Source organism: Panthera onca, chromosome C2, assembly GCF_046562875.1.
Source record: "Panthera onca isolate mPanOnc1 chromosome C2, mPanOnc1 haplotype 2, whole genome shotgun sequence".
In the NCBI taxonomy this organism is placed as follows: Eukaryota; Metazoa; Chordata; class Mammalia; order Carnivora; family Felidae; genus Panthera; species Panthera onca.
The window spans coordinates 9,203,606-9,223,512 of NC_138347.1; the positions used below are offsets into that span (position 1 = coordinate 9,203,606).

General features: G+C 47.0%; 1 protein-coding gene across 5 annotated transcripts in view; it reads right to left on the reverse strand.

Moving 5' to 3' along the window:
• Positions 1 to 19,907, reverse strand: part of DOP1B (DOP1 leucine zipper like protein B) — a 103,765-nt gene that overhangs the window by 42,236 nt on the left and 41,622 nt on the right. For 4 of the 5 annotated variants that reach the window (XR_009612504.3, XM_060640473.3, XM_060640472.3 and 1 more), the window contains 8 exons: positions 17,950 to 18,059; positions 17,519 to 17,633; positions 15,367 to 15,487; positions 13,283 to 13,402; positions 10,891 to 10,993; positions 9,520 to 9,711; positions 6,740 to 7,424; positions 4,761 to 5,032 (listed from right to left, as the gene is read on the reverse strand). Coding sequence is in view for 4 of the 5 variants with exons in the window: in XM_060640473.3 (XP_060496456.3) it covers positions 4,761 to 5,032; positions 6,740 to 7,424; positions 9,520 to 9,711; positions 10,891 to 10,993; positions 13,283 to 13,402; positions 15,367 to 15,487; positions 17,519 to 17,633; positions 17,950 to 18,059 (1,718 nt within the window). In the remaining variant the exon portion in view is untranslated. Of the gene's footprint in view, positions 1 to 4,760; positions 5,033 to 6,739; positions 7,425 to 9,519; positions 9,712 to 10,890; positions 10,994 to 13,282; positions 13,403 to 15,366; positions 15,488 to 17,518; positions 17,634 to 17,949; positions 18,060 to 19,780; positions 19,899 to 19,907 lie in introns of those variants that run through there. The other variant, XM_060640474.3, reaches the window with a different exon arrangement.

Below are 19,907 nucleotides of genomic sequence, written 5' to 3' on the forward strand. Positions count from 1 at the left end.
CAGCTCCTAGTCCAAGGCTCTGCGAAAGGGAAGGCAGCGGCATTTCACTCCTCATCCCTCCTCTCGGGTGGAGGCTATAACTGGGCTGCAGGCCAACAGTGCTGGGGTTCTGGTCATTCTTACCCTACTTTGCTTACAGGGGGGAGGTTATATGCTGGGAGAAGCCAGCTCACAAGACTGGAGGCTCCCCCCCCACTGCAAGTAACCTGTGGAGCTTTCGCTCCAAAAGAAGCAGGTCACTATTTGGGTCCCAGCTCTTCCTGAGCAATGGGACATGGAGACTTCGCCCAGAGGGAGAGGCAGGCCACAAAACAGAGAGCTCCATCAAGGGAAAAGAGTTTACTTCGAAGAGGGTGAGGAAGTTCAAGCCTAGGGTACTCTTAAAAACAATGGAATTTTTGTAGTAAGTAATTAAGAGGAGGCTGGAAGCTCCAGCACAGCAACAAATTAAACCACAGGCCAGCTTGTTTATCAGAAATAACCAGGAAAAGAGGGAGCTAGGAAGAACTCTACTGGCAAAAAAAAACAAAAAACAAAAAACAAAAACCAAAAAACCCCTCAAAGACTAGTGTCAAAAAATTATCAGGTTGTGGAGTAATTTACGCCTTTGGGCCCCGCTGGAAACAAGAGAGCAATCGGTCAGCAGTTAGTGGAGCCTAACAGCTGGGTGTGAGACCAAAAGACACAGCTTCAGAGAGACCAGGGAGAGATATAGTCAACGAGAACCCAGCTAAGACCACCGTCATCTCAGGGGCCTGCACATTCCTCCAGGGAGTAGCACCACGGGGCTCACACCTCCGGGGAAACAGACTTCACTAAAACGGTCTAGGCAAGTCACTAAGCAATAAACAAGAAATGAAGACAACAAAAAGACTTGGGGGGAGGGGTCAGAAAAGTTGCTATGATACATTATCTAAAATGCCCAGTCTTCAAGAAAAACTATAGGATGGGGCGCCTGGGTGGCGCAGTCGGTTAAAGCGTCCGACTTCAGCCAGGTCACGATCTCGCGGTCCGTGAGTTCGAGCCCCACGTCGGGCTCTGGGCTGATGGCTCGGAGCCTGGAGCCTGCTTCCGATTCTGTGTCTCCCTCTCTCTCTGCCCCTCCCCCGTTCATGCTCTGTCTCTCTCTGTCCCAAAAATAAATAAAAAACGTTGAAGAAAAACTATAGGACATGCAAAGGAACAAAAGAATACAATACATACACAAGGGGAAAAAAGCAGGCAACAGAAGGTGTCTGTGAGGGCAACCCAGGTGTCAGATTTATTCAACAAAGACATCAAAGTAGCCACTATAAATGTGTTCAAAAAACTAAAGGAAACCATGTTTTAAAAAGTAAAGGAAGGGCACCAGGGTGGCTCAGACGTTAAGCATCTGACTTTGGCTCTGGTCATGATCTCTCCGTCTGAGCTTGAGCCCTGCCTCGAGTGTGCCCCAGCTCTCTCTCTCTCTCTGCCCTTCACTCACTTGTGCCCTCTCTCGGGGGAAAAGAAAAAAAAGTAAAGAAAGGTACAATAACTTCTCATCAAGTAGATAATATCAACAAGTAGAAAGCATAAAAAAAAAAAAAAAAGAACCCAATGGAAATCTAGAATTGAAAGTACAATAACTGAAATAAAACTTTCACCCCTGAGGAGGCTCAGCAGTTCATATCAAAGACGAGGAAGAACCAGTGAAGAAAACCGGTCGACAGAAATTATGAAATCTGAAGAACAGAGAGAAGAAAGAATGAAGAAAAATGATCAGGGCCTTAGAGAAATGTGGGACGCCATCAAGTGCAGCAGATTCCCACAAATGGAGTGCAAGGTGAGGAGAAGAGAAAGCAGCAGGAAAAATATGTGCAGAAATAATGGCTAAAAAAACTTCCCACATTTGATGAAAAAACATTAATGTACACATCCAAGAAGCTTAAAGAATTCCAAGTAGGATAAACTCCAAGCCATCCACATTGGACACATCACAATGAGAGGCCAATGGACAAAGGAGGGAAAATCTTGAAAGCACCAAGAGAAAACTCACTCATCATTTATAAGGGAAACCCAGTAAGATTAAGAGTTGCCTTTTTATAGGAAAGGCTGGAGACAAGAAGACAGTGGGATCACGTATCCAAATGGTGAATTCAAATGGTAAGTTCATTTGAACATTCACATGAGCATTTGTTACAGATTATTTAAAAAGTGCTGCTTTCCTGGGGCCACCCGGGTGGCTCAGTCGGTTAAGCATCCGACTCTTGGTTTCGGCTCAAGTCGCAATCTTGTGGTTGGGGAGTTCGAGCCCCACGTTGCACTCTGTGCTGACAGCTCAGAGGCTGGAGCCTGCTTCCGATTCTGTGTCTCCCTCTCTCTCTCTCTCTCTGCCCCTCCCCCACTCGCACTCTGTCTCTCTCAAAGATAAATAAAAATGTTAAAAAATAAAATAAAAATAAAAAGTGCTGCTTTCCTTAAATATTGCATATTCAGGCATACCCAGGGCTGATTAAAGTAGATTTGTTCTTATATTCAAAGTGTTGAAAGGAAAAAAAAAAAGCCCAACGAAGAGCATGCTATCTAGTAAAACTATCTTTTATAATCGAAGGTGAAATGAAGACATTCCCAGATAAACAAAAACTGAGCGAATTTGTTGCCAGCAGACCTGTCTTATAAGAAACATGTAAGGAAGTTCTTCAAGGTGAAAGCAATCGACCCCAGTGAATCAAATCCATAGAAAAGGCAAAAAGCACCAGTAAAGGTAATTACATGGTTCTACAAAGACAACCTAAGTGTGTATCTCCTTTTTTCTTTCCACTGATTCTCTTCAAAAGGTTGTGTGAACGACAGGCACACAGGTACTGCTCAAGTGCACTGGCGGGACACAGCATCAGTGGCACGGGGGAGGGGGTGGCAGCGCAGGTGCAGAGGAGGAAGGAAATGGCCCAGGTACGGACTGAAATCCACAAGAGAAGAGCCAGAAATGGTAAAAAAAAAAAAAAAAAGGAGGTTAAGTAACACACTCTGTCTCGCTGTGTGTTTTCCTTTCTTCTCCCAGCTTCCTGATAAGGACATAAAATTACGTAACGACTATAACACCACATCGCTGGGTTCGTGACGTGCATGGATGTCACGTGCGCACCAACAGCACAAGAAGGGGAAGAGGAGAAGCCCACACTGCAGGAGGCCTCTGGGTTTCACTGGAATTTAGTCTGGAAGTGAGTCGATTCTGGTAAGTTAGGATGTACCTGCTACGCCCTAGACCGACCACTAATAGCTCCAAAAATATACTGAGGAAAATCATTAAAGCGATTAAAATACTGAACTGGAAAGCATTCATTTGCTCAAAAAGAAAATTGCAAAGGAGAAATTAAAAAAAGAGAAAATAGGTAAAATGGTACAATTCGGTGAATATGGTAAAAACTGCTGAACTGCACGTTTCACGTGGGTGATTTATGTGGTATGTGAATTCTATCTAAATAAAGCTGTCACTAACAACAACAAAAAACAATAAAGTCGAGAGGAGGCCTCAGTTACGTGACTTGCTTGAGAAGCGCTCATCCCAAACAGAAGGGTGGCCTATCTCAAAGGCTTTCAGAGCACAGGCTGTTAGGACCTAAAGGGACTGGACGGTTTCAATATCTCATTCACCCATAAAATATCAGAAAGCTCTCTTCCTCAGTGTCAAAACTTTTCAGGGTGTCTGCTGCCCCATCACTGCAGGGAAAAGGTCCTGGTGAGCGGGCACATCCCTTTCTGCACCCCTGGGCCCCCATCGCTGCTGGGCGGGCTGGAGAAGCTGAGGGCCCTGACCCACAGGTGCCTCACTGACAGACTGTTTAGTAACACTGACCAGTTCACAACTGTGGGAAAGACAGACAAACATCATTGGCTAGAGGAACTTGAGGGTCACATGGCAGACCAAAGGTCAAGTGGCAACCGAGTTAGTCAGGTGACCCCCGAACGGCCGAGCGACGTGGGAAGGAGCAGCCTCAGGATCTAACAGCCGCCCAGCGGAGAGCCCAGGAGACCCGGCTGCAGTCTACGCTTGCCCTTTGGCATCCACGGGCACCACCTTTATAATAAATTTCACTTTTCCTCATGACCTGGTTGGAACTGTTTTTTTAACATTTTTTAATTTTTGAGAAAGAGAGCGCGCGTGCACATGTGCTCGAGTGGGGGAGGGGCAGAGAGAGAAGACGGAGACACAGAATCCGAAACAGGCTCCAGGTTCTGAGCCGGCAGCACAGAGCCCGACACGGGGCTCGAACTCACGAACTGTGAGATCATAAGCTGAGCCACCCGGGGCCCCAGCTGGAACTGTTTCTAACTTCTTGCAGTTAAAAGAGCCCTATCATATGTAGCTTTAAACTATTTTACACTGTCCCCACAAAGAGGAACAACAGCTGCTCACCATCTTCAGTGAGCTTTCCTAAATTTGACAAGTAACTAAGTTTTCCTTGAAGGCTAAATAGCTTCGGACCCTTTAACCTTATAAATCAGGGCCCAGTCTCTTCTTGCGTATGTTCAGAGAATCTAACAGTCCTTATGTACGAAGTCCAGTCAGCCCAAAACTGAACACAAATACTTTACTGCCCTCTTGCCACAGAGCCAGAAACTGTACCAGGAGCCTGGGACAGAGAGACAGGCAAGGCAGGCACAGGGTTCGAGCAACCCTCTCCAGCTGTCACCAGAGCCGCCACATCCCTCTTATCATAGTGACTGGGACCTTGGGGACAGCTTTAGATAGCTGGCTGGGAAGAGGGCGTCACCCCCCTCCTCCCAGTGGGACGTACCTGATAGAAATCTGTTTTCTCTGCAATGACTTTCAATATTCCTGGAGCAACGGGAGGGACGGTCACCATCTGCAGCTTGCCGAAAAACGGGTTGTGTCCAGAGCTTTTATAGCGTTTCATCTTGTCTTCGATGACCAGGGCGAGGGACTGGGAGTGGTTGATCACCTCCAGCAGAGTGGAGATGGCTACGTTCTGGAGGAAGCAGTCAGACACACAGCAGCAAACGGTCATGAGGGATCTCAGCCACGACGGGAAAGTGCAGTCGCCACCTCCTGGGAGGAAGCCAGTCAGAGAGGATGGAGATAAAGAAAATCGCGTGAAAATGGTTCACAATTCGCAGATCCTAAGACACCCTGAGATCCAGAAGTCACACGGCCAGCAGGTGCGATAATCTCTCGTGGGGACGTGCTATCAGTCATCGCTCAGGGCCAGAGGACAAAGGGGACTGGGTCTGCCTTCAAAAGCTTGTCAGATTACCTGAATTTTGAAAATGTGTCAGGGCTCTGGGATGATTCAAAGCGTCTTTTATTTTAAAAGTTTACATCCAGTAAAACTCACATTAAAAATTTCTTTTAAATTTACATATAGTATATCCACATTTTTTTGGTGTAGAGTTCAAAATGTTTTTTCAAGGCTGCTCTCTCGATAGTGGGACTCACGGCATTAGCTTTAAGAGAGGCCCAAAATATACTGTGGACTTGAATTCCAAGTGCAGTGCCTCCAAGTACGGTGTCGTTTGCAGCTAATGATTTGAGAGACAGACCGCACAGGAAATTTACCGTGATGGCTACAAGAGGGGACAGCTTTGTCCTGTGTTCCTGTGTTCCCTTCAATTTGATCCCTTCTTTCTTGTTTTCCACGTTCCTCTCTTTTTCTTAAAGTGTTCAATGCCTGCTAAGGACTGAATTGTGTCTGCCCCAAATTCAGATGTTGAAGCCCCAACCCCTAATGTGCTGGTATTCAGAGGTGGGGCCTTCATGACGGGATTAGTGCCCTTATAAGACACATTAGAGAGATCCACCCCCGCCCACGTCCCCAGGATGTGAGCATCCTACAAAAAGGTGGCCGTTTATAACCGAGGGGAGAGCCCTCCTCAGGAACGGACTATGCCAGCATCCTGATCTCCAACTTCCAGCCTCCAGAACTCTGAGAAAGAAATTTCTGTTGTTTAAGCCACTTGACCTATGGGATTTTGTTATGGCGGCCTGAGCTTCTAAGAAGCTGCCTGTTATGGGCTGAACTGTGTACCCCCCACCCCCCAACTCTCCCAAATTCTTATGTTGCAGTCATAAGGTCCTTTAGGACCTCAGAATGTGACCTTATTCAGAAACAGGGTTGATGCAGATGTAATTAGTTAAAACAAGGTCACATTAGAATGGGCCCCGATCCACCACAACTGGTGTCCTTATAAGAAGGAAATCTGAATGCAGGACACATACACGCACATGGAGGAATGCCATGCAGACTGGAGTTATAACGCCACGGTCCCAGGAACTACCGGAAGCTAAGGGGGAGGGCTGGAACACATCCCTACCCAGAGCCTTCAAACGGAGAACGGCTCTGCCAACAGGCTGATCTCAGACTTCTGCCTCCAGGGCCGGAGACAATACCTTTCTGTTTTTTTAAGCCACTCAGTTGGAAGGACTTTGTCACAGCAACCTTAGCAAACTAACACAAATCTTTAACAACAGGCCTCATGAAACAGCCTACTTCTTGATTATCATTAAGCACCTTTTATGTTCCAGATCCTTTAATGGGATCTGCTGCACGGGACACCTAAAGGTCAAAACTACAGCCCCAGCCTCACCAATCTGCCATCGGTAAGACACGAGTCAAATGCACACACAGCTTGTGACAAAATAAGGAGGAGACGAGTGTGGGGAAGAGTCCCCTCCCGGCAGACGCGGTTTCGGCCTGTCTGCAAACATCAGCTAGGTGTCGGGACTCCTCGGGGTGGCTCCGTGGGGCAGGGTGCTCACCCGGGAGCCGGAAGAGCGTTTCGCAAAGGCGCTCCGTCTCTTCCGCGGACAGGTACACAGGGAAGGTAGCGCAGTCCAGCAGCAGATGGCATGCGGCAGCGAAGGCCTCCCGGCAGGCCTCCCGTGAGCTCCCCAGGTCCACGACCCCCTGCTCCACGGCCCAGTCCCCCTCCTTCTTCCGGCCAGGGGTCCGGGGCACAGGTGACGGTGACGCCGCGCTTTTTGTCTTAAATGGAGACCCTCGAGCCATGAAGAGGTCAGAAAGCATCTGCTTAAACTGGGGCACGCTGATGGGCTTGGCATCCCAGGAGTTCTTCCTGCCGGGGTCGCTGACCACCGTGCCTGGTGGCCCGCCCTCGTCTCTGCGGCCTGCGGGCTCTTCGCACTTGGTTTCTTCTCCAGACGCCGTCGGCTGCACCCCAAAGATGTTCTTGTGGGCGAAGGTGGCAATCAGCTCCTGGATGCACAGAAACGTCCTCTGCATGCTCCCACCCTTCTTCCAAACGTCATCCTTGTCGGGAGACACCCTGGGGACCCGCAGGTGCTCCGACAGCTCCGGGGACGAGGCGCTGAGCCCGATCCCGCTGTCTTCAGATTTAAGGGGAGGAAACGAAGCTTCTTCATCACCCGGAATCACCGCCTTTGTGTCTATAATTACTTCACTGTTTTCACCTTTTACTGGACTCTGCAAAAAATGGAGATTTGTAACTACACCATCTCGTGGGGCCAAGGGATTCAAGAATCAGCCGAATCCAGCAAACCAAAGCTTGCACCTCCCGTTTTCCAAAATCCTAATTCTCTACCCCAAGACAACCCCCGTGCAAAAGTGTCTAATAAAATGAAGAAGGCCCATCAGGGGGATGGAGATGGGTGCAAGCCCAGAGAGAGGCCGCTGTGTCTCCAGCGCTTTGCGCAGGCTGGCGTTGAGCCCACTTTGTACATTCATTTAAGCCTTTGAGGTTCAAAAACCTGTTGCAAAAACAGTTTCTGATCTATTTAAATTTCAAACGTGAATGAGGACATTGGAGTGGGGGTAAAATAAAGGCATGAAGAAATAAAATGAGAGCAGAGAACTAGAATGAAGGGTTTGCCCCTGTAATATATAGCACCTTATCCATCTGTGTGTGTGTGTGTGTGTGTGTGTGTGTGTGTGTGTGTACGTGTGTGTCTACACTTTGTGGCTTTTTCAAAGGGATGCCACTGCAACCTTTGATCACCAGCCTCTCCTCTTACACTGTTAACTTACATAATATTACATTAAATTTAAAACACTTGACCATTTACGCCACTGTGCTCTCTAGGGAAGAATGAAACAGTATGCACTTCTAAAAACACGGTTAATTATGTTTATAGACAAACGCTTAAACTTTGTACCTTAAATCATTTACAGGATTTTTTTCCGATTAGCTATAACAGCTAGAAAAAGAAAAGGACTCACTGTGGAAAGGAAACGTCTGTGAGTGAGTCTGCACCCGAGGGGCAGGCCCAGCGCCTCCAGGAGTGCCTGGCTACCAGCCTGTCCACTCTCCTGCCCTTGGCTACACTGAATGGGTGTCAAGGCCAGAATTTTCAAAACATTTTTTTTTTTTTGAGTGAGAGTGAGAGTGAGAGTGAGAGTGAGAGAGAGAGAGAGAGAGAGAGCGAGAGCGAGAGAGAGAGAGCGAGCATGTGGGGGAGAGGAGCAGAGGGAGAGGGAGAATCCCAAGTAGGCACCATGCTCAGTGTGGAGCCTGACACGGGGCTCGGGGCTCGATCCCACGACCCCGGGATCATGAACGGAGCTGAAATCAAGAGTCAGACACTCAAGGAACTATGCCATGCAGGCAGGCACCCCGGAATTTTCAAATCTTGAAGCGAAGTGGAAAATTAAAAAAAAAAATCGAACTCCTTGGGGAACTGTGACACAGTCTTCTGGGGACCCGGTCTGGCAGCGCCCACATCAAGTCAGAAGGGGCAAGCGTACCTCTCTCCCAGTTTAAAAAGAAATGGGTTTCATTACAACCCATTTCAAGGCATTGATCCTTCAGAGAAACCCGCAGCCACGAACAAGCTGCACTAGGACGCAGTGCGGTAACAGTGAAACCCAGAAACCGCCTAAATAACCCCAACGGGGCAAGACTGGAAGACACTGTAAAGCCCACAGCTAGGCTGTCGTGGAGACTTCTGGCTTCCAGAACCGTGAGACAATAACTTCCTCTCACGTAAGTCACTCGGTCGTTGGTACTTTGTTATTGCAGACCAGGTAAACCAGTATCTCACTTAGGTGGTGGTGGTGTCGTTTTTTAATGTTTATTTTTGAGGAAAAGAGAAAGAGCACGAGCAGAGGAGAGGCAGAGAGAGAGAGGGAGACACAATCTGAAGCAGGCACAGGGCTGTCAGCACAGAGCCCGACACAGGGCCCGAACCCACAAACTGCGAGATCATGACCTGAGCCAAAGTCGAACGCTTAACCAGCTGAGCCACCCAGCGCCCCTCACGTACGCATTTAGAGAGATACCACCAACACACAAAAACATACACATGACGAGATCTGGAAGGTGAGTGGAAGCTAACCGAGAGCTGTAGGAGGAAGGGGGGGGGTGGGTAGGCAAAGTGAAGGGGTGATCAGCTTCCATGCTAAAAGATTTGGAAAGTGTCTGAGGATTTTAGAAGCGTAACTTAGATATTACCACTACATCCTCTGACCTTTACTCCTCCCCTAACCAACCCTAATTCCTTCCTGCTCCCAGGAGGGCATAAGCCTCACCTGGGGAACCACGTCAGCTCCTCGAGGCACGTACCGTGCTTCCACTCGTGGGCTCCATGTCCAGGTAGGAAGGTGGCATCTGGACCTTGCTCAGCACTTTGAAACATGTCTTCAAGGCATGCGTGAGCTCAGGTAAGCTTAGAGTCTCCATTTCCTCGGCCAGAGGCTGCACCAGGCAGCCCAGCACCTGCGGGAGGTACTGGGTTTGTACCTCAGAGTAAAGTTCCTGTGGAAAAAAGACCCGGGTTTAATGGGCTTTCAATTTTTGATCAGAAAAAAGCAAATGCACCTCAAAATGGCACCTTAGAAAAGTCCATTTTTTTAAATTTTTTTTTTTTTTAACGTTTATTTATTTTTGAGACAGAGAGAGACACAGCATGAACGGGGGAGGGGCAGAGAGAGAGGGAGACACAGAATCGGAAGCAGGCTCCAGGCTCTGAGCCATCAGCCCAGAGCCCGACGCGGGGCTCGAACTCGCAGACCGCGAGATCGTGACCTGAGCTGAAGTCGGACGCTTAACCGACTGAGCCACCCAGGTGCCCCGAAAAGTCCATTTTTTAAGAGCATAAGTTTTATGTTCGTTACCAAATCAGAAAACAAAGTATTTTCTTTTTGATCTAGACAAATCAATGGACATTCTTCCTCTTTTTTTCAACTGTCTTTACCTTTTCTAGTAGAAAACTATTGCCACATTTGTTTCTATATTAAGTAAATTAGCTTCCTTTGAGAAAATTAGTCAACTGCACAATTTTACCTAGAGGTACATTTACTCTCACTACTAAACAACATTGTGTAGCAGCTACATTCTCTGCGCTAAAACAAACATTAAAAGTGTCGTGCATTGGGGGCGCCTGGGTGGCTCGGTCAGTTAACTTCAGCTCAGGTCATGATCTCGCGGTTCGTGGGTTCGAGCCCCGCGTTGGGCTCTGTGCTGACAGCTTGGAGCCTGGAGCCTGCTTCAGATTCTGTGTCTCTCTCTCTCTGTCACTCCTCCACTCATGCTCTCTCTGTCTCTGTCTCTCTCTCTCAAAAATAAACATTAAAGGGGCACCTGGCTGGCTCCGTCGGTTGAGCGTCCGACTTCAGCTCAGGTCATGGTCTTGCAGTTCGTGAGTTCAAGCCCTGCATCGGGCTCTGTGCTAACAAACAGCTCAGAACCTGGAGTCTGCTTCAGATTCTGTATCTCTCTCTCCCCCTCCCCTGCTCACGCTCTGCCTCTCTGTCTCTCAAAAACAAATAAATGTTAAAAAAAAATAAAATAAAATACATAAACGTAAAAAAAAGTGTTGTGTGTTTACGTAAAACCACTTTTCAGTATGGCAAGGTTTATCAGGCCAACGACACTAATGAAAAGCGTAAATATCAGCCAAGCATGGAGCCTCCTCCTCACAGCAAGGGGCCTCACCAGGGGAATAACATCCAGAAGGAACACCAGAAGGGTACAGAGCTCCGAGACCGTCGGAGGAGGGCTGATGCTGTTCCCAACAGTGTAACTCTGCTTCGCTGGTCTACAGAAGTCACAGGAAAGAAAAACAAATCAGTTCTTTCTCCTATGGTAACTTCAAGCATTCATGATGTCCAATAAAGTTCCTCTATTTCAAACATAATGAAAGATAGCTTCTGTAATTCTCATAATTAAGCTTTGTAAAACTAACACAAAGAAGTGTCAGTGTCTTGAATCTGCTTATCTCCAAAACGGGTTTGGTCAGATCTGAACTTCATCAGTTCAGATGAGGGTGGTCCCACGCCCGGGTGGGATTCCACGGCCAGCGGATCCGGAGCTCTGCTACGGGTGCAACACTAGGTCCCCAGCCCCAAACCAAAGGCATGTTCCGAGGGAAGGCGCCTGGCTAGAGAAGGGCAGGCTGAGCAGTCGTTCTACTTTCCTGAAAGCAACCTGACACAGCGCCTCCCCATAACCCCCACGAGCTCAGCACGGGAGCGGCTTAGACTCTCCGGCGTCCACACCGCTCCGCTCTGTCGGTGGCTGCTTATGCTATAAAACTCAACGCTTCTTTTTAAAGAAGCAGGTGACTGGTTAAATAGGTAAGTTAAAAAATAGATACGTATCGGTGCTCAAAACAGAGTAACTTTGGATTCATCTAGCTCTCATGGGACAACTCGACCTGAGTTCACTGTCTTCACCGCAAATTACCATGTAGTTATCTTGGCATTTATCTGAGCACTGTGAAGAAGTACACACACTCTAGCCTAGGCAACTGTTCTCCGTGTCTCCTCTAAAGAAACTTGCGCATGTGTGTGTAAAGAGACAGGACAAAGGACATTTGCAACAATGGAAAAATTGAAACTAGTGTTTTTACCAGGTGTACAGACTGCTCTCCAAAGGACTGTTAACCCACCACCAAAACAGCACACTGTAAAAAGTTATATACAACCTGATACCGCTTATGTAAAGCCTGAACAGACACACGAGACTGTATCATTTCTGGATACGCACTTGTTATAAATGCACAGACAACATCACGGCTAAGACGGACGCTAATAATCCCAGTAAGAAGGGGGAAGGTGCTGGGAAGGTAGGAGTTAGTTCTATCTGGGTAGCAACATTTTATTCCTTAAAAAAAAAAAAATCTGAAAAAAAAAAAAAATGGCCAAGGGTTCACTATAATTTCAGTAATGGGTGCATGTGTATCTGACATTACTTCTTGGTTTTCCTTACACTTGATATGTTTCGTAGTTGATTTTTTTAAAAAAAGAAAGCACACCTTCTAACTCTGAAGTGGAAACACGCTGACCAAAATACAGTCCAGCTTCAGTATAACGTGGCCTTGGGTTGCCCGTGGGTCCAGCTATAATTCATTCATCACAGGTTTGAACGCCTGCCGGGACCTGGCTCTAGGGGACACAGAGCTGCACTGTGGGAGCAGCCGGGAAGTGAGGCGCTCCCGGGTTCCCATCTCGGCTGCTGCTAACTTGCCGCGCAGCCACACAAGGGCTGCGTGTCACTGGGCCCCGGCTTTCTTACGTGATACAAGGGCCTACTTCTCCTTGGGCTGTCCCGAGGCGTTAATGAGTGCGTGTAGGGCTCTGAGGCCAGAGAAGGGCCCACAGGAAGCGACAAGTCAAGCTTCTGCTAAGCTGCTGGGTAGTGGAGGACAGTGACAGCACAGAGCATCGCACTCAAGGGTGACAGGAAGGAAGGCTGACAGGGGGACTCAGGACAAGACGGGCTCTGAGAAATGACGCTATTCCCCTGCTGTAGGGAGAGGGACTGGGGAAAGGCTCGCAGGGAGGCACGTGGATCCCCACAGCGGGGCCACCATCCACGATGTCAAGGTGGTACAAGTCATCAGACCGAAGGTGACTTGAAGCTGATTGTGGCAGCTGAGACATTATGCTTTTATCGGACCTGTTATGGAACAATTTCAGTAAGAATTTAAGGAGACTGGTGATTTCAAAACCACTCACTCTAGACACAGAGCCACAAAACTAAGCCTCCTTAAACACATCAGCCTCCAGGAGAACTGTGCAAAGAGTCTATTTAGTCAACGTAACTTGAAAATGCACAGGATTTTCATCTCAGTTAATTAATTGATTAATCAATCAATTAATCAATCAATTAATTAGAATTAATAAATAAAAAAGCTTCAGAATTATGTGGCGGAGATTACCTGAACCTTCTTAATGGCAATATTTTTTATTCCGCTAAGATTTGAATTCTTTCCTGTCGTGTGCTCAGCAGAGATCACCCACCCTGAGCCACAAAAAGCAGCTATGAAACCACAAGAGCTTCCAGTCCTTCCTGAACATTCTATAATCTGGAACTGGACACTTACCTAAAGCAGTTCTCAAAGCACCTTGTCATATAATCCCAGAGAAAGTCTGTGCTTAGGGAAGTGATCAGCAAATTCACCGTTTTAACAATCTCCGAGGCATTTCTGTTTTCTTTTATTGCACTGTAAGGGAAGGTGGAGACTCTTAACTATATCCATGAGAAACCCTTCACTACAAGAACACTGTTCCTGAAAACCTGTAATTCATTTACTTGTTTCTGGAGAGATGGACAAATCCCAAGAAAGATAAAAATGTTACTGTCCTGTTACTGGAAAGAGTTTGCATGCCATCCTAAACAGGATTTATATTGACACATTCTCTTAGAAAGAAGTGTCAGAGGAGCGCCTGGGTGGCTCAGTTGGTTAGACGTACGACTTCGGCTCAGGTCATGATTTTGTGGTCTGTGAGTTCGAGCCCCGTGTCAGGCTCTGTTCTGAGAGCTCAGAGCCTGGAGCCGGCTTGGGATTCTGTGTCTCCGTCTCTCTCTGCCCCTTCCCTATTGATGCTCTCTCTCTCTCTCTCAAAAATAAACATTTAAAAAAGAAATAAAAAGAAACAAGTGTCAGAGCTGTTGTGAAAAGAATCTGGTATAGCAAACCAGTTTGAGTCCAGCTGTGGGTAATGAGATAGTCTGTTGGTAAAATAATATGGTATACCCATTTGGGTGCGAAATTTGGCTAAAATTTAAATGTGTATCTTCTATGACTCAGGAAATTTATTCTATGGATTTACCCTACAGAAATCCTTGCATGGTCACCCAAAGATATATGCATGAGGATACCGTTGCAAGGCCATTTAAAAACACTGAAAAATTGGAAGCCACCTACAAGTCGGTCAGCAGGAGATTGACCAATCGGTCAGGATTCATTTAAACAGATGATCAATCCTTACTGAGGAACCTAAGACAACCATTATATTCCATTGTAGAAGAGAGCAGAGCTACTCACAACTTGCATTTAAAAGAAAAAACAGGCAATTAAATAGCTCATAATACCATCTTTAAAATAAAAGACAGGCATCTGTATATTTACATATGCATTCAAAGTTTGGAAAGAAATGAAAACGTTTTATGTTTTTCTCTCAAGGGTGGTGGAGCATGGGTGGTATCTTTTTTCTTGACATTTTCAAATACTGGTATGTTCCACAAAGAGCATGGTTACTTTCATATTTAGAAAAACAGTAATTCTGGGAGAAAAGAGGAAAAAAGGGGAGGAAAAGAGGAAAAATTCTGGGAGGAAAAAAGCAAACACTCAGAACTCTTGGTACATTTACAATTAAGAAGCCAGATAAATCCTCAAATAGCTTTAAATTTTCAATATATCCAATGCTGATTCAGGCAGAAGGAAACTACATCAAGAATAAAGTAAGGGGCACCAGGGTGACTCAGTCAGTTAAGCATCCGACTCTTGGTTTCGGCTCAGGTCATGATCTCATGGATCGAGCCCTGCATTCGGGTCTGGAGCCTGCTTGGGATTCTCTCTACCCCTCCCTGGCTCGCTTGTGCACACTCTCTCTCTTTCTCTCCCTCAAAAATAAATAAAAGCATTAAAAAAATAATAAAGTCAAAAGGAAGACACTGCACTATCTTAAAAGGAACAAAAACAAAACCCAGGGTCGAGAGAGAACTACATACTCCAAGGCACCATGTCTGCCACGTCCTGAACCTCACCTGCTCTGCCTTCAGGGTCCTGTGGCACCTGCCCTCAGCGTGCCCTTGCCTGGCTCTCCCCTCTGCCACGGGCTCCACTTCCCAACCTTACCCTCCTCCTGCCATCCTCCCTGTAAGTCACCACGTGGACACACACCAGATCCGGGTTTCCTACTCGCTCAGTAAATACATTTTGTACATCCCAGGCTGGGTGGAGACCGGCTTCAACGCCTTTTAAACCCTTCACGGTATTCAACAGGGAACTGTCCTTTCACGGCGTCTGACTCAAGCGCACAGGTTTTATCTTCACGCGGGTCTCGATCCCTCGAGTGTCCACTTTCTCCAGCCCCGCCCACTTTATACCACACGGCAGGGGAAGTGAGACGAGCAGCATCGGGGAGGGAGGAAGAAGTGCGAAGCTGGAGGCCAAACCCGTACCTTGTGAGCGAGTTTCCACTCTGGGTGTAGCTAAGTTTAAGGTCAGAGCCGAGAGCGTCTCTGCAGTAAGAATAAAAGGCCCGGATGACTTCAAGGAACAAATTCCCAACCACTCGAGGCCCTGTGATGAAAAAGAAAACAGAGAGAGGTTAATAATCCGTATTTAAATAAGTCAATAAATGGCGTACGCATGAAAGAGAGAGGAACCGTACACACAATCTTAGGGTCTAAAATGCTCAGAAACTTTAGTTTGATAATGACAACTTTATTAAGTTGGGGGAACAACATTCACGTAAACGGCCAGCATTTCTGTCACGCACACTACGGGCTGGAGACGCGCCCTAAGCGCGTTGGATCTATGAACTTATTCCATCCTCACAACAGCCGCGCGACCAGGTACCGACTGCTGTACGGACCACAGATACGGGGACAGAGGCAGCCAGGTTAAGTAACCTGCCCACGCCTGCTTCTGCCTGACGGACCCAGGGCGTGTGCTTGGTGTGCGTTAAGTGTGCATCACCTCTGGCCAGAGACGTTACCCGGCATAAATACCAACAGAGTAGAATAGGGCAACTTTCCTTATTTTTTAATTAAAAAAAATTTTTTTTACACTTTGAATTTTTGCTTTTAATCTCTCGAGCCCAACAAGGGGCTCAAACTCACGACCCCAACGTCAACAGTCACATGCTCTACCTACGGAGTCAGCCAGGTGCCCGTCTAAATCCTTTTAATCGTGAGCCAGAACCCCACAAAAAAAATAACACTGCTCTTGAAAAGCTTATTAAAATGGCACAAAAGAACTGGACCAGCCGCAGGTTAGAGAAGCACTGCTGTCAACCAGGCAGGTGGAAGGTGGCTGGACATTTCTGCCCCACAACCAGCAGCCACCAGGCAGTGAAGGCAGCGACTTCTCACCCAAGTGTGCAAAGGGATGAAAACAGGATCGATTCTGAGAAAGTGAAAGCTCTCTCAATGTATCCGTGTAAAAAGCAATCAGCAGATTAATCTTTGATGCTGCTTTTCCACAAAACCAAAAACGTGCCTCAGAAAACTTTTATTTATGCATTTTTGAGAACTTTTTTGATGATCAGCCCCAAGTATATTTTACCTACAGCATAAGAACGTCGAACGCTTTTGGGGCGCCTGGGTGGCTCAGTCAGTTAAGCGTCAGGCTCTTGGTTTCAGCTCCGTCATCGTCTCACGGTTTCGTGCGTTCGAGCCCCGCATCAGGCTCTGTGCTGACACTGCAGAGCCTGCTTGGGATTCTCTGTCTCCCTCTCTCTGCCCCTCCCCCACTCAAGCGATCGGATGTTAAGATCTTACCGTGAATGGATATCAGAGCAATTTCTGTTCTCTAAGCAAGGGACAGAGGTCATTGTGTTTTTAGCTGACACTCACAGGACCACAGTGTGCAAGAGGGGACCCTTCAGGAGCTGGAGTCTAGTTCAACCCCTTTCATTTGGCAGAGGAACAGACCGAGGCCCGCACGGCAGACGTGGCTTTCCCCGGGTCGTGAGGCAGAGAGAGGGAGGAGGATCCCTACTCACTCGAAAATAAGATCAAAGTGCATTTGAAGCATGACGTTGGACTGAGGAAACATTCTCACACAGTCAGTGCCCTATGTGCTCTGTGGGCACACAACACACACAGATGCGCACGATAGGAGCTCCAAGGTATTTTTCCAACAAAAGCGTTCACGTTATCGTGCAAAACTTTTAAGTGGTGCCCAGACAGGATGACTGAACACACAAGGTGATGAAAATGCTTCAAGATTCTGAAATTCCAATGACTGAATTATATTCAAAATAACATGTTGACTGTGTCTCGCCAAGTTTAACTCCCTCGACACAGGCAATCCACATCGGGCCTATGAGGATAACCGCATTTCTTTTTTTTTTTTTTTCTCCTTAAAGTTTATTTAGAGAGAGAGTGAGCGAGCGTGCGCGTGCATGCAAGCGAGTGCAGGGGAGGGGCAGAGAGAGGGAGGGAAAGAGAATCCCAAGCAGGCTCCACGCTCAGTGCAGAGCCCGACACTGCGCTCAATCCCACGACCTTGGGATCATGACCTGAGCTGATATCAAGAGGCGGATTCTTAACCGGCTGAGCCCCCCTCCCCCCCCAGGCACCCCAGTAACCGCACTTCTAACATTACCTATTTCCGGCTTGTCCAGAAGACTGACGAGGATGCGGAAAGGCTTCAGATACGCATGATGGCGTTCCTCTATGTCAGCATCTGAGAACTTCTGGTGCAGTATCTCAGCTAGACCCTTTTTTTTCCCCCAAAAAAGCCACATATTATTAGGATATTGTAGGACACTGTAGCACAGCATGACACTCTTGGTTTTTCTAACTTTAAGCACAGTATGACACTATTGGTTTTTTCTAATTTTAAGTATTCTGGGATAGTTTATTTCTGATAGAAAACCAGTCACAGGGCACGAAACAGACACACACAGAATTTTCCCAACCGCGTATCCAGCAACATTCCCAACATCTACTTTGAGGTCCTACAAATCAATCTACTGAGGAATCATGATCAGGAATGTTCTGACTGGGACCTACTTTCCAGAAAGTCTCCTTTACCTCAACTAAAAGATCCTTAGAATATTTTTCAAAAAAATACGAGCACTGGTCTTCGTAAGAATTTGAGAGTTCGGATTCTGGCACAACGGTATTTCCTTTAATATCTGAACCTGCAGGAGAACAAGAGCCATGAGCTGTAACGAGATCTATAATTTTAAGGTACATAACATTATGCAAGGGTCTCATGCTGCGGTATTTTTAAAAAGAGAACTCCTCCAACAGAAAACCAAATTCCAACCTGGTGAGACTAAGTCACATTTTCTTCTTCTGATAAAAAAAGTGGTATGCTAAGGATTCCAGCTCAACAGGCATCAATTTAGTTCATCCCAAGAGTTCACCCTGTCTTGGAGAAGTCTGATTACAAGGACCTAATGGAAACAGGATCATTTTTAAAATCCAGCATTTATATGGCAGTATGTGAACTCAAGCTATTCTCCTCTATATGCTCTTATTGTGAGTTCTGGGTAAGTCTGTGAGGTCTTCAGGGCAAGAAAGGCATCTCATGGTATTAGGAGCATTGATTCTGGGGCTGAGGCTAACAGGCGGGAGCCAGCACTCAACTTGTTCCCAGGTCCTCTCTATAGACAGCAAGTCAAGGTCAACTAAGCGGGAGCTGAGCATTTATCAGAATCATCCTTTTGATAAAAATGCTTAAAGAGTCTGTAAATATTCTTCTTGACATCCTTCACTGGCTTCCGTGCAATGGGTTCTGGCAGTTCTGTAACTACGGAGAAGAGAGGAAGGAAAGGGTTCAGAGAACTTCCTGACTTTGGTGTGAGAAGACCTATATGTTGAGAGTTGTAAAAGCGGAGAAGCAAAGGATTCTTTAGGGCAGTGAAACCACTCTGCGTGATGCTGTAAAGGTGGATGCGTGTCCTTACACGTGTCCAAGCCCACAGAATGCTCACCACCACGAGTGAGCCCTGGTGGAAGCCACTGACGCTGGGTGATGACGTGCCAGCCCCAGTTCACAGACTGACACATGTGCGACTCTGGTGGGGAGGTTGTGGGGGGGGGGGGGGTGGAGCTGGGAACTGTGTACCTTCCTCTTAATTTTGCTGTGAACCTGAAACTGCTCTAAAATCATAAAGTCTTAAAAAAAAAAAAAGCTGTGGAGTCCTTTCATGGTCATTTTGTGTGCCACCTGTGCTCAGGTACACGAACATGCAGATTTATAAAATTCTGAAGTGCTAGCCTCCAAGCCCTGGGATTTCCTGAACTCTGTCCCTGTGAACCAACCGTCCAAGGCTTTTCTACAAGTTTATGGGCTGTGCACAGAAACATGGGCCCGGGTTCTCAGGCTCTCCCAAAGTCGGTTCCAAATGTCTTCCAAAACCTTAGGTCAATACCACAAACATTTCCATCTGTATCAAACCGTCTGTGGGTTTGCTCTCACACCCTGCAAGCCCATGAGACTTCTTCATAGCAGCAAGCTTCTACTTGAAGGAGGTTTCACTACAAGTTTTTGTGGTATTTCAAGCTTCTTAAAATGCAATTCAGTGAGCATTTTAAATATCCCATTTACGGGCACCTGGTGGCTCAATCTGCTGAGCGGCTGACTCTTGATTTTGCCTCAGGTCATGATCCCAGGGTCATGGGATCGAGCCCCACGTCGGGCTCCGCACTGAGCGTGGAGCCTGCTTAAGATATTCTCTTTCTCTCTCTCTCTCTCTCCCCCTCCCTCCCTCCCTTTCTGTCTCCCCCTCCCCCAATCGCACACGTTCTCTCAATCTCTAAAATTAAAAAAAAAAACCCATTTGTTTATTTCCCTGTTTTTTGTGTAACAGCTGCAACATAAGCAAAGCTACAGCGTAGGCAGAACTCATCTGACCGGTGCCATATTCCGTCAGTGTGTCCTCTCTCCAGACTTCATGATTCAGAAACATATCACCAAGACTGAACCTTGATCCACAAATCAGCACTATAAGGTTTCATGTTAACTTCGACTTTCGATTGTC